We start from the raw sequence: 14,756 nt of genomic DNA, 5'->3' as shown, positions 1-14,756 counted from the left end.
TACTTCCACCCATATTGACAAAGATTGGAATCTTTGTAATTTTGTTTTGCAAACCAGGATGATGCCAGAATCTCATACAGGTACATTGGAAATTATGAAAAATAAATGATTTGACTATTATTGTTTCAATTTGCTGAAATATGAGGGCAATTGAATGAATTGATTCTAAATTAAATATTTATTTAATTAATCAGTACATGTATATTTTTATTGGTTTAATTCTTTGAAAAAATAATTTTAAAAAATATTTGTCCTGATTGTAGGAGAAAATGTTGCAGAGGTTTTGAGAAACGCTGTGAAGGAATTGAAATTGCCCACTTCTCATGGATTTCCACCAGTTGTCTCTGACAATGCTGCCAATATGATGAAAGCAGGTGAACTCCTCGTAAACGTTCACATTAACTGTTACGCACATACGTTAAATTTAGCTTGTCAAAAATGCCTTGCAGTTAAGAAACTGGAAAATATTCTAGCCAAAATTAGAAGAATTGTAACCTTTTTTCACAGAAGCAACATTGCAGCTGCTTTGCTCAAGAGTACAGCTGAAAGTTTATCACTGCCTCACCACAAATTAATAATGGACGTCCGCACAAGATGGAATAGTGCCTACGATATGATCTCACGATTTCTCGAAATGCAGGTAGCAATATTTGCTACCTTGAAATCAAAGGAGTTAGGAAAAGAAAGAGAAGCAGAATTAAAGTCTTTCCATGATGATGACTTTATTGTGGCAGAGGAAGTGGTCCAGGTGTTAAAGCCATTTAGGATATAACAACACTCCTGTGTTCAGAAAAATCTCTCACTTTGTCCATTATCTTGCCACTTCACAATAAACTTCTGGACAAGCTTCGTGAACACAATGATGATACCCCAACAGTCCGCAGCATGAAAAATATTATGTTTAAAGACTTGAAAGAAAGATATAATCGGATTGAACACACTCTACGCATTGTTTCTGCTTTGGATCCGCGGTTCAAGATGCTTCCATTTTTATCAGAAAATGACAGATCAGCGGTGTACTCTGATATTGTTTTAGAAGTCTGTCGAGTACAGAGTATAATAATAATAATAATAATAATAATAATAATAATACTTTATTTAAAGAAGGTAGCCCGATTAGTGCACGCACTATTCTTCCCCGGGGCCTTCTGTAGACAAAAATCAATATACATACATATATAAATATACACAATCAAAAAAATAATCATAAGTTATTTCGACATTGTTTTACAAATATTCTGACTTGATGTTTGAAAGCATTCAGTGTTTGAGACATTTTTATATGTACAGGTAAATTTTCCATAAGATAGCACCAGAGTATTGAAAGGAGTTCTCAAAGAGCTTACAGTTACGAGCTGGTACACACAAGTCTAAATTAGATTCTGATCGAAGATTGTATTGATTGTTACACTGGAAGTTAAACATACTATTTAAATAAGTAGGGTGAGCGTTGAACAATGATTTATATAACAAAACATATTTATTTACAATAAGTTGCTCATACACTGTGAGCCAATCTAGCTTCTCAAAGAGAGGTTGTGAGGGCGCATCAGGAGGAGCATCTAAAATACATCTTGCAGCTCGTTTTTGAAGCTTATATACTCTGTCAAGATTTGAGTTAGATGTATTACCCCAAATAGTTAGACAATAATCAATTGAAGGCATAATATATGCATTGTAAAACAGCTTGCGTGTTTGAATAGGAAGAAACTTTTTAATTCTACGGAGGGCAGGAATTTTACGTGACAGTGTTTTACAAACATGGTCAATATGTACATTGTATTGTAAAGAATTATCTAAATAAACTCCAAGAATTTTTTCATTTGATACAATATCAAGCTTTTTGTTTGATACAGATAGAATAATTTCATGCTCAGAAAAAATTGATCTCTTTTGATGCGTACCAACTAACATGCATTTGGTTTTTGTAGAATTTAGAACCATTTGATTTTGAGAACACCATTTTTCTATAAAAGCTATATCCGTTGATAATGTATCTACAGTAGTTTGACAATCTTTACTTGATGCATGTAAAGTGGCATCATCTGCAAATAATTCTAATTTGGATTTTGAAATAGTGAAAAGAGAGAAAGAAGAGAAAGATGCTGAATTAGATGATGTTGAAGTCCTGAATGAGCCACCCCTCCCCTCACTGTCTTCAGATTCTCCAGCTGTTAACCCTTTCAAAAGAAGAGTCAAAGCAGAAGGTTCTTCCTCTACTTGTGGTGATTCTATGGAATCTGTGCTCCACAGCTTTCTTGGTGATGTATACATTACTGATGTTGAGCCTCCAAAATCACCAAGTACGATTGCTGAGCAGCAGGTGAATGAATACAGAAGTGCCCGAGCAATACCTCTTCAGGAAAATCCTCTTTCTTGGTGGAAAGAAAATGAATTTAAATTCCCACTTATTGCTTAACTTGCTAGAGCATACCTTTGCATTCCTGCCACAAGTGTCCCATCGGAAAGAGTTTTTTCTACGGCGGGAGATATATTAAATGCCCAGAGGGCACGTCTAAAGCCTAAACATGTTGACAATTTACTTTTCTTAAAAAAAACATGCCCTAAACTGAAAAAAACCAAATATAATTGTTATTGAGTATTGACTTTAAAGTGATCATTTTTTTTCTTTTTTTACAAACCAGAAAGAAAAGACTGTATCTATTTGTGTTTGAATTGTTAATTAGAATTTTATTTTCTTGTTATTTGTTATTTTTGTTCTTTTTTATTTTTAAGTTTTTAATGAAAACACATTAAATACATTATAAAATGATTGATTTTTCATTTATTCACAACAACAATGAAAAAAAAATAGGAATAATAATCAATAATTCCATATAAATCAAAGAAATAGTGTGCTTATAAATATCACGATATATCGCGATAATATCTTGATACGAAATTTTTGGCGATACCCATCCCTAGTAGTTACCAATCCATTATCATGTTAACCAGAACTGGTCTTCTTTGTTATTATATTCAAGAAATAACTGTTGGGCTACAAATTAATTATAATGATTGTATATACCCCAAAACTTTGACTGCAATTGCACAAAAAAAAACATCTTCAAGAGTAATTTTTTTAATGAATTGTTTTCAGATCAGATGGCCCCGTGGGGATCCGGGTTAGAATAGGTCCTCAGTACCCCCTTGCTTGTCGTAAAAGGAGACTAAATGGGGCGGTCCTTCGGATGAGACCGTATAAACCGAGGCCCCGTGTCACAGCAGGTGTGGCACGATAAAGATCCCTCCCTGCTCAAAGGCCGTAAGTGCCGAGCATAGGCCTAAACTTGCAGCCCTTCACCGGCAATGGTGACGTCTCCAAATCAGTGAAATATTCTGGAGAGGGACGTTAAACAGTATACAATCAATCAGATCAGATGAGTTTAATGTTGAAAATTATCACAGCATCAGATGTAGGGATTTAGGTACACATTGTAAAGTCTAGAAATTATTTATTTTTTTGTTCAATCTTTCAAATTACAATTAGAGAAAATCTAAAAAATGTTGTAAAAGGTGAAAAGAACGGCATCTTACCATCCACAATGATCCAAACATGATTAATTTTATTATCTGTTACATAAAAATTTTTAAAAAGGGAAATGTTGTTTTAATTGCATATTTTAAAGAAAAATAATGACTGTTCATTTAAAATCACTATAAAACTTGCTTGTAAAAATACCACGATATTACTGTGATATTTCTTGGGGGGGGGTCGTTATATATCGGGATACTTAATTTTAAGCGATACCCATTCCTAAATTCAGATGTGCACATCCTGGGAAAAATGTTAATTTAAGAAAATAAAAAGTTTGATTTGGTAGCTAAATAAAGCTACCTCAGGTAGGTAAATAAAGCTATGAAGGTAACTTAAGCTACGTAGGCTAGTTAGATCTTGTACCAGGCTGTTTACCTTTTATACAATATTCTATTTTGTTGATAAATTAACCAATACAGAATACTCACGCGCTTCAATTTGCGTGGGGTGATTATGGACTAATTCAAGCATTTTAAACCAATATCTCAATGAAATGAATATAAATGAGACTAAATTGATTTAAGTGTACATGAATTAATCCTTTCGACAGACTGCAAAAAGGCCAGGTACTAGCTTCTCCTTCTCGAGTTCTTGCATCTCTGTTGCAACAATGCATTTACAGAATGTATATTTCTTACTAGGCCGGTTCGATTTGCACCTTCCAGAAGAAGAAAATATCATATTTTAAATTCCGGTTTCTATTGTTAAATCAAACAGTCATCTTCTGAATCAATATGGCGTCGAAACGAACTTTACTTAGCGCTGCAATAATTATTATTACTAAAAATGAAGATGTCGACATCATGATTGCAGATGAGGATTTTTCATTTGTCACACTATGTGCAGCTTGCAATAATATGTAAGGGGCAGTTATCGAGTTTTTTTTGGACACTGTATGATACTTTATTCACATATTATCGTTACTACTTTTGTTTTTATTAAGGTTTAATTTTAAAAACACATGTTATGAGATAACATACGCAATATTATGAATCATTTGTCTGAACATTATCTTTATATCTGATTTGAATTAAAAATTATTCCACATTATATTATATGACCTATCTGTCACCATAGCACCTAGAGTTAAACTAATTCTGTTGTATCACATGAATTCCCTAAAAAATATTTCATGCTATTCAACTGAATTTAACAACAAACCGATATGCAAGTATATTTTTAAGCGGTTAGCTAGCTAACCGCTTTATGGCATGGGCTCCAAAAAACCGGAAACTTCCATAAGGCGCTACCTATCGACATCGCTTATGGCACGTAACCTTATCCTTCTGCAACCAAAACCGGAAATTTCCACAAGGCGCTACCTATCGACAACGGTAACTTCAGCAAAGCGCTTCCTATGATTTGTATACTGCTGGCGTAATACGCCCCCTGGTGAGAGGTTGACAATATGCTGTGTATGAAGAGTGGCTATTATAACGATTATATCGAATTCTTATTTAAGTATTTACCAAAGCATTGACAATACTTAGAACAATAACTTCAAAGAACTGAGAATTTGGTCCTTATTACATGTACATCGTGCGATCGCGATTTATAGCAACTGTTAGTTTATTTTTGAAAGTTGAACGATACGGTTAATTATACAGCAGGTTGAAGGTTATTACAGACTGCAAAAACATCAGCAAATCTCTTGATCGAGTTTGATTTTCCTTGCCAAAGTATTAAGAAACACCATTTATTAAGTTAGTAATACCTGAAAAACGCTGTTATAAAAACACCGAATACATCTGTAAGGTTTACACTTTTTGTAACGTTTTTATGGAAACAATAGGATTACCTCCACAATGAAACGTTTGTTTTCTTCTCTTTTCTTCTCTGTCTAATAAACAGATTATAAAAGCTCTGCTTCCAGGGGTAAATTCTCTTCCCCGTCTTTGATAATTTATTACAAACGATCATAAGGGATTACTTACTTTTAGTTTTGAAAAAAAATAATGGGGCACTTAAAGTAGTAAAACTAATTTTGAAAAAAAAAATGGATAAATATATATTAATTTTAATCGGCATTGTGATCCTCTTCTAAAAATCAACCGACATTATTATTCACAGAAGAATGAGGTATGAAAAATCTTGGCAATTAGCAAAAATTTAAAATATATACTAATGCTTATTTATAAGTTTTGAAAATTTGATCAATTCCTAGGGAACGTATTATTAGCTGTGAAAATACTTTTTAAATTTGAATTAGTCCAATTTGTCGATTATTATTTTGAGCGTTTGAGAAGACTTAAATTAAAATACAGGTGTTTAGAGGCACATTGATAGAAAAAAAAAATCAGTGTATATTGTTTAACCGACATATTGAAGAAAATGACACTGATAACTTCTTAAGTTACACTGACTTTTAGTGTACATTTGAATTTTAAAATACTAGTATTGATCGATTAGACAACTTTCCTTTTCACATGTTTTATTTGAGATTAATATTGCATATAGAGTATATGGCAAATACACATTATATGTCCTTATCTAGACATATTGTGCAAGACTTCTTTTAAATGATTCTCATATACCATTTACTTTATTCGAACATTTACTTGTTTGAAAAGTCAATAAAGTACATTTCATAAAGCTTGATAATCTTGTTTACTCGCCAGTCTTCCCGTAGAAGTAGTTCATAATATTTCTAAACGGAAGTATCTGTATCAAAATACAGAATGATCAATGATGATTTAAGAAGAAAAACTGACTCCTGAAAGTTCAAGAGGTGGGATCCGTTGCCTAGAAGAAGTAAGCATCCCTCGTTGACAGGTTACACCCGCAGTGAGCCTACACATCTGGAGCTCTCTGATATCAATTCATATACAAAGTCTCTGCTCAGCCATCCTTTTTTCTCTGACTAGCCAGCTGTAGATCTACACTACTCCAAATCCATTAATCTAAAGAATTTAACTTGTCATTTTTTTAGTTGTTTGCTATAGTAGGCTTTACAATTACCTAATTTCAGATTCAATAGAGCATGAAAGACAATTAAATTTTCAACATCAACATAATTGTTTTCATCCAGAGAACGATTGGATGCCACCAAGAGAGAAATTTTAAAAATGCACGTCCTGTCTTTCAAACTGAAGAAATCTCATGTTTGAATTTTGAAACATGCATTTCAATCTAATTAAACTTTATCTAAATGTTCCAAATCCGCTACCGCTTCTCAAACATCTAACATCCCATTAGGGGTCACATCAGAGCGACCTTTCGATTATGAATACATGTACTAGTAAACACAAACACTTTGACCATGTAGATTCAAGCCTCGGTAAACAATTCTCAAATTAATTCCACGGCTACATATCATCATTATTGATACTGTCTTACGTTGAATTAAAGTAATTTTGGAATAAATTTCATGTATAGTCTGCAGTCTGGCATCTGAATGTGAATAATGCAAACGAAAGAGCGCAAACTATACAAGATACCCCACACGTCATACATAACACAGCTTTTGCAATGCATATTTTGTTTACTACAAAACTCCTCGGGTGTTTTGGTTCGGTGGTGAAAACAAGAAACCCATCTGAACTATAAGCCAATATTTCGGAGGAACCATTTTCGTTGGCTAATCGAAGATTCACTCTTACATGACCCCAAATAGGATGTTGTTAGATGTTTGAGAAGCAGTAGCGGATTCGGAACATCTGATTTTAATTAGATTGCATCCATCTGTGACATCAGTTTGGAATGTTATTGGTTTTACTATTAAGTAAAGTATTACAAAAGCAGAATGTCTGTTTTTTCTCTGATGGCATTGGACAAAGATATGCATACTTAAATATCATTTCATGCACTTTTTTCGGTACATATCAGATGAAAGCATGCTAACCGCTTTCCAGTACTTTCAGTACTTTGATTTTTACTGTTTCCAGACAGGAACGAAGAACACGATATAAAGTGGAACGCTTTGTACAAGACGTTGTTTCAAGATATTCCTACTCTAGGGTCTATTGCAGATCGATTCAATGTTTCTGAGTCTACATTCCATTCCCACAACGGAAGGATGTTAGACGTTTTTCAAATATACTTTCTTCAAAAGTTTGTGATTTGGCCAAATGATGTGCAGACTGTAAATGATGGATTTGAGCACATATACGTATAAAGCCCCTCCCCCCTAGTGGACACTCAAATGATTTTTTTCAATAGGCAATTTCATTCAGACATTCTCCAAGCAGTGTGCAGAGAAGATAAACGATTCACACACCTTTTCTGCGGATGGCCGGGCAGAGTGCATGATGCTCGTGTTTTCAAAATTCTCCATTGAGGCAAAGAGGCGCAATTCTTTGTCGTCAGTGCCATCTACTAGGTGATGGGGCATATCCTTGCAAGCGGTGGCTAATTACTCCATACCGAAATAGAGAAAATCATACTAGGGATCAAATTAAGTTCAATCAAATTTTATCAAGCACCAGAGTAATCAATGAAAATCCATTCAGATTATTGAAAGGTAGATTTCGGAGACTACAATTTGTTGAAATGAATGACATTTCTTATGTTGTCAAGGCTGTCGTAACAGCTTGAATCCTACAGAACATTTATATCCTAAACCAAGATGAACTTGACGAGCATTTTGACAATGACCCTCAACAGGTTCCATTAATTCCTCCATTGTGTGAAAATGATGCAGAAGGTCAATTAAAGAGACAATTACTAACACGGCAATTGGCCAATACATAAAATCTGCATTCTCTTTTTTAAATTGTTCATTAAAATGTACAACGTCCAAGAATTCAGTTTGACAATGAAAATTTGGTATAGAAACCAAAGGTGTCATCTTTTAAAATAAAGCAAAGAATACCCAATTCATGTAAAAAAAAAAAAACCCTTTGTATTGTATAAAAATAAATGAAAAACAATCATCTTGTTGATGCTTATAAACTATATAAATATAAACAAAACCACAAAGAGATCAATATAATGGAAAAACAAATCACATATTGGCTTAATTAGCATCAAAAAAATAAACAACATCACTTGAAACTCACATCCATATGAAGAAATGAGAAGTCTCCATAATTTATAGCCACATAATGCAGCTCAACCTCTATTTCATAGATGAAATCAAGTATTTTCCAAATATGGTTTCTGAAAAAAAAATGCAGACACCTTAATATGTAAAATTAAAAAAAATCCTGACTAGACCATTCACTTAACTAAATACAACAATTAAAAAACCCACTCAAGGGCATGTACATGTACCAATAAATTCACCCCCCCCCTTTATTTTAATTTAAGCTACAAAAAAATGAACATGTCAAGACGACCTCGAGTACTCGCTCTGAAGAAAAACTGCTACCAATATCTCAAAATAAATCAATGGGTTGAACAATTGTTATCAAAAGGACAACAAAGAGTAAAAGACTCTGCCATATATCAGGTATCTCTTTGGTAAAAAATCAAGAATTTCATGTCCAAAACTGCACCTTAAAGCATGTTCATTCAGAACATTTGCCCATGTTTCATAATCTCCAGACGGACCTTGATACACTTAAGATTTTTAAAACAAACATAGAAAAGTTTCTGGCCTTATCTCTACAGAGTTCCGAATTTGTAGATACTTAAGTGTATCCCCTATCTCCTTGGATAATGACAACAGACCTTCCTCACTCAAGTTTGGTAAACTACTTATGAAGAGTTTCTCCATACATTTGCACTTTGATAAATTTTTAACAGTGTTTTCATTGCAAATGTTTTCATTTTTGGAATCCCTGACATCCAAATATCTCAAATTTTAAACTACCCAGAACATCACAATCTTGCAGAAGTGTTGCATCAATGGTAAGATTAACACAATTTTTAAAAAGTTTCAAAAATTTTACAGTAAATATCTCTTTCATTCCCTCATCGAAAAAAATTCAGGTAAGTTATTGAGTTCCATACAAGACCACTCTTAAAAAGACAATTCATGGATCTGAAAACTTTAGATACATAAAGTACAATTCTGGAATTTGAATGTATGTCAATATTTTGCATGTTATTTCTGGACGTGGCATAAATATGTGTATCCTGTGAAAAAAAAAATAAAAACCTAAAATTGTTCGTGCATTCAAAACAGCTGTTCTATTATAGAAAAATTTCAAGTCTTTGAATGGAAAGACAATTACTGGTAAATACCACTTAAAAATACAACAAGTTTAGAAAATCAACAAGAAATACCATTTGAAAGAAAGTATGAGGGAAAATAACCATACAAAACATAGACAAGTGAAAACATATAACATCAGAATTCATGGGCCTACATGTCAATGCATGTCTAGGATTTGAAGAATTTAATCTTTCATGTTCTTTAAAACTGAAAGAAAACCATTAAAAATCCATTTTTTTTCTTTATGCATTTTCTCAATTTTTTTCATGTTTTCTTAATTTTTCTTATTTTGATTTTCCACATAATCTTCCAAAAAATGGATTACTTGAGAAGAATTAGATCTGGAAGAAGACATTTTTCTATTCTTTTTGGGCTGGGGATCAGAGATACCTGGCTCATCAGAGCCTAAGCTTGTGCTGGACTCTTCCTGATATCCAGTTACACTTCCACTGTGTGAGCTTGATGGAGAGGTTAAGGATCCGACAACACACTTAGGATGGATGTCATGCCTGTCACTTAGAATGTCACTGAATTCCTCTTTATAGGGATAATTTTTTCGCTCATTGCCCGACTTTGCTTGATCTGACTGATGTCGTTTGAAAGCACTGAGTTGTGTCTTCCACCTCCCTTCAACTTGCGCAACTGAAAAGTCAGTTTTAAAACTTTGGTTAGTTCATCGGTAATTTCTGACCACAATGCCTTTTTTGTGCGTGGGCGATAAAAACTTTTCTTTTCTTTCCTTGTAGCCTGTAATTATGAACCCAGTTTGTTCGTATGTAAAAATGCCATTGGGAACTACGGAAGATGGGAATTGCTTTGGTGAAATCTCAGGGGTCTGTGGAACAGCAGGAATGTCTACAAAACAAAAGACAAGAGAAAATTCAGTTAAATGCAAAACACTAACAGACATTTATCATAAAAATATCATACATGTACAAGAACGAATTGGATGTCGATATTGACGATATCGACAATATTATGTCGATATCGTATCGATATCGATCATGATGAGCACTTTCAATTGGAAATACTTGGTACCATATATGAGACTTTGTGCTATGTCGATATCGACAATACCATGACGATATCGTATCGATCCTATTTGTAGAATTTATTTTCACAATGAGGTACAACATAATTTTACAAGGTCACAAGAAATTCATTCATTATTAGCATGAATATGAAATTAAATTATGATAAGGAAAGGGTTAGTGGTTGTTATTGTTTTGGATTAGGTTTAGAGTAAGATGTTGGGTGAAGATGAAAGTTATTAAATATGTTTTAACAATCATGATTTGACATCCATACGATATTGCAACATTGGAATTAATTTTTTCAATGACAGAAAAATGGTTATAAACCTCTGTTTTTCGTACTAGCGATGAAAGAATTTTTTACAAGCTTTAAACTACGCAAAATTACATTATTGTCGTCCTGTACATTGTTGATTTCTATTATACTATACATTTCATTGTATGGAAATCTAAAAAGGTTTAAATACTTTATTGTAGTCTAATTGATCACAAAGGTTTAAACTTTAAAGAAAATAAATATATATGCAAATTTGTCATAGAGTTCATACCTGAACCTGGTAAATGAAAAAAAAACTTTTATTTTTGAGTATCATCATGTGTTGGGCAGGAACGAATATTAAGAATGCTTTAAATTATGCGAAGCTTTGACAAATACACATCAGAGAGTAACACAATAAGTACTAGATGTATAGAATAATCTAACAGTGTCTTTGGACAAGTTGTATCTTGGTTCATCAATGTATGTCATCTGAAAAGTAGGTCACTGTGGCTTACTTTTGAAATTTTATAATTTTAAAAATATTTCAGGTACCGGTATCAACTGGCTTAAAATCATTAAACGTAGTTGGTGTATCTTGGGTTCTCAGATAATTGCAAGTGATAAGTTAGTCACCGTGACCTGCTGTCATGTACTAATTGATTTAGAATCATCTTGGGTTCTTTTTGTTTCATCTTGTGACCTACTTTTGAATATCTCAGGTACTTATTGGTTAAGTATCATCAATCTTTGTCAGTTGATGCATCTGGGGTTCTCAGAGAATGTCGACCAAAAAGTAGGTCACGGTGACCTACTTTTGACATTTTATGGCTTTATTTAAGTATCCCAGGTACTTATTGGCTTAGAATTGTCAAATTTTGTCAGTTTACAATTCGTTTTCTCGTGGAAAAGTAGCGGTTGGAACTTCAAACTTTACAAAAGCAATAAATAGTCTAAGAGTAATAATTATCCTTGATTAAGTCTCTTTTTGTGGCAAGATTGCAATAAGACTACAGGTGTTTGAGTAGTTTTAAATAAAACTAAACAGAATTTTCAATTTGGTTACCATGACAACATCAATCATCAACATCAAAAACACAAAACTGATAATTATGTATCTCAGTGTAGTCTACTTGAATGCCAGATTATATTATAATCAGACTAAAACTGTATTTGGAGTATTTCACAGAATTTTCTATTTTAGTAACCAGGGAAACATCAATCATCTTAATCAAAAATTAATAAACAGAATTATATATCTTAGTGTAGTCTACTTGTGTGCCAAGTTATACTGAAATCAGACCAAAACTGTAGAAAGAGTAGCATTTTTAAAGTATTTAACAGAAAATTCTATTTTAGAAACCTCGACAATACCGTTTATTAAAATCAAAAACCGGGCTATATCCAGATGCTACCCTCCATACGAATCCGGAAAATGGCCGGGCGAAAACCGGCTAGGACAGATTCTGGGTAGGATAACATCAAAACTTACAAAAAGACTCAGAAGTACCTCACTTCCGAAAAATAAGAACCCAGACGAAAATCAGACAAATCTGGACGGCTTCATTCGGGAGGCCAGGAGAAACTCAAACAGGAAGAGAAATGTAAAGGACCAGGGGTAATTTAGCAAATATAGCTTTATGTAAATGAGTACAAACTTACTAACATTCTATTCTATAAACGCTCGTGGTTTAAATACTTATAGTAAAAGGATTTTGTTGTTTGAATGGATTAAGGATGCAAAATTTGATATAATTTTCTTGCAAGAAACACATTTTATTGAAGCAAATGAAGTAATTTATAATTCACGTTGGTTTGGGTATAAAATTCATAGTTTTTCTGATTCAGTATATAGTAGAGGTGTATCTATTTTGTTTAAAGAGAATCTTGATATCGAAATACTAGATAAACATTCTTCGATTGACGGTAGAAAATTATTGGAAAATGTTAAATTATCTGAACAAATTTTAAGTTTGGCCAATTTTTATGTGCCAAATAAAGAAAATGACAAAATTATATTTTTAAATAAAATGTTGAAATGGGTCAATAAATATGCTAAAAGTTTGGATAACTTAATAGTTTGTGGAGATTTTAATTGTCAGATAGATATCATCGAAAATAATAGAAATGTAAAGGCTCTTAGAAACTTTGCGAAATCATTAAATTTGATCGACTGTTGGTCCTTTAGTGATAAAAATAACGAACAGGGGTACACGTGGTGTGATGGGGAAAATAATCCAAAATCTAGAATTGACTACGTATTTACGTCAGAAAGTTTCTGCTATAGATTTAATCAAATTTTATTAAGAAAAGCTCCTAATTATGACGGGACAAGATTTAGTGACCATTTAGGTTTATACTTTGATTTTTGTACCGCAGAAAATATTAGAGGGAGTGGTTATTGGAAAATGAATACGTCACTTCTCAACAAAGAAAAATTTTGCAATGAAATGAGAAATTTTATTAAACAAGAAATATCTAGAATTCATGATCCTGATCCGGTTTCTAAATGGGAATGCTTGAAAAAATCAATTAAAAATTTCACAATAGCCTATTCTAAAGAAAATGCTGTATCCAAAAGAAAGCGAATTGATTTCATTGAGAATCAAATTAAAATATTGGAAAATAAACCCTACTCGCATATAAATATGAGATATAAAAGACAGCTTGAAAATGAAATTGATGAATTATATGCACAAAAATGTAAAGGGGCTTACATAAGATCAAGAGCTATCTGGATGGAAAAGGGCGAAAAAAGTACTGCATATTTCTTAAATTTAGAAAAAAAGCAACAGGGCGACAATACGATCAATAAAGTTACTAATGACGACGATATTGTCTTTATGGAAAATGGAGATATTATGAAAGCTTTAGTCGATTTTTATAATGCATTATATGAGAGTAGAAAAATTTGTGATCAAGATATTGAAAAATACCTTGAAAATATTGAATGTCCTAAAGTTAGTGAAAATGATAGAAATAATTGCGATAAATTACCGACCATGTCTGAGTGTAAGGAAGCCATTCATCATATGAAAAATAACAAATCTCCTGGTTCTGATGGACTTCCAGCAGAATTTTATAAAATATTTTGGAATGATATTAAAGATATATATTTCTCATGTTTAATCAAAAGTATTGAGATCGGAATTCTACCATTCTCAAAACGAGACGCAATACTCTCCCTTATTTACAAAAAAGGTGAAAAAGATAAATTAAAAAATTACAGACCTATAAGTCTCACAAATGTGGACTATAAAATTTTTGCACAGATTTTAGCTTTACGATTACAGCCTGTTGCTAAAAAAATCATAGGAAAAGAACAAAGTGCATATATCAAAGGAAGATACATTGGAGAAAATGCGAGACTGATACTTGATATATACGAGCACTGTATAAATCACGATCTTGATGGCATATTGTTATTCTTAGATTTCGAAAAAGCATTTGACTCTGTTGAGTATAACTTCATGTTTAAAACATTACGAAAATTCAACTTTGGAGAGGACTTCATTAATATGATCAAAACTCTTTATAATAATCCTACGTTCAAAATTAAAAATAACGGCTGGATTTCAAAATCTTGCTCAATGAAAAGGGGAATACGTCAAGGATGTCCGGTATCTGCGCTTCTCTTTATTTTCGTATTAGAAATACTTGCTATCCAAATTAGAAATAATGAAAATATACATGGCCTATCATTTAATGAGAATGCCTCAAAAAATATTAAGATAGTCCAACATGCTGATGACTGCACAAATGCCTTAAAAGACACCAATTCATTGGCAACTACTCTTAATATTATTCACCATTTTAGTAAAGTTGCTGGTC

General features: G+C 32.7%; 1 protein-coding gene and 2 pseudogenes across 1 annotated transcript; 2 read left to right on the top strand and 1 right to left on the bottom strand.

Annotated features, from left to right (window-relative positions):
* Positions 1 to 19: 19 nt before the first annotated feature.
* LOC134266362 (zinc finger BED domain-containing protein 4-like) lies at positions 20 to 772 on the top strand. Its single transcript, XM_062748614.1, has 2 exons — positions 20 to 80; positions 264 to 772. The coding sequence occupies exons 1-2, from the start codon at positions 59 to 61 to the stop codon at positions 770 to 772; spliced, it is 531 nt and encodes a 176-aa protein (XP_062604598.1). The 5' UTR covers positions 20 to 58.
* Positions 773 to 4,272: 3,500 nt separating this feature from the next.
* Positions 4,273 to 8,227, top strand: LOC134266361 (uncharacterized; annotated as a pseudogene).
* A 658-nt stretch (positions 8,228 to 8,885) lies between these two features.
* LOC134266360 (uncharacterized) lies at positions 8,886 to 10,490 on the bottom strand (annotated as a pseudogene).
* Positions 10,491 to 14,756: the final 4,266 nt, after the last annotated feature.

Source organism: Saccostrea cucullata, unplaced genomic scaffold (genome assembly GCF_032062105.1).
Source record: "Saccostrea cucullata isolate Sc308-1 unplaced genomic scaffold, CSIRO_AGI_Scuc_v1 ctg10345, whole genome shotgun sequence".
NCBI lineage: Eukaryota > Metazoa > Mollusca > Bivalvia > Ostreida > Ostreidae > Saccostrea > Saccostrea cuccullata.
The sequence above is the reverse complement of the archived record's forward strand: the minus strand, read 5'-3'. Positions and strand labels throughout refer to the sequence as shown.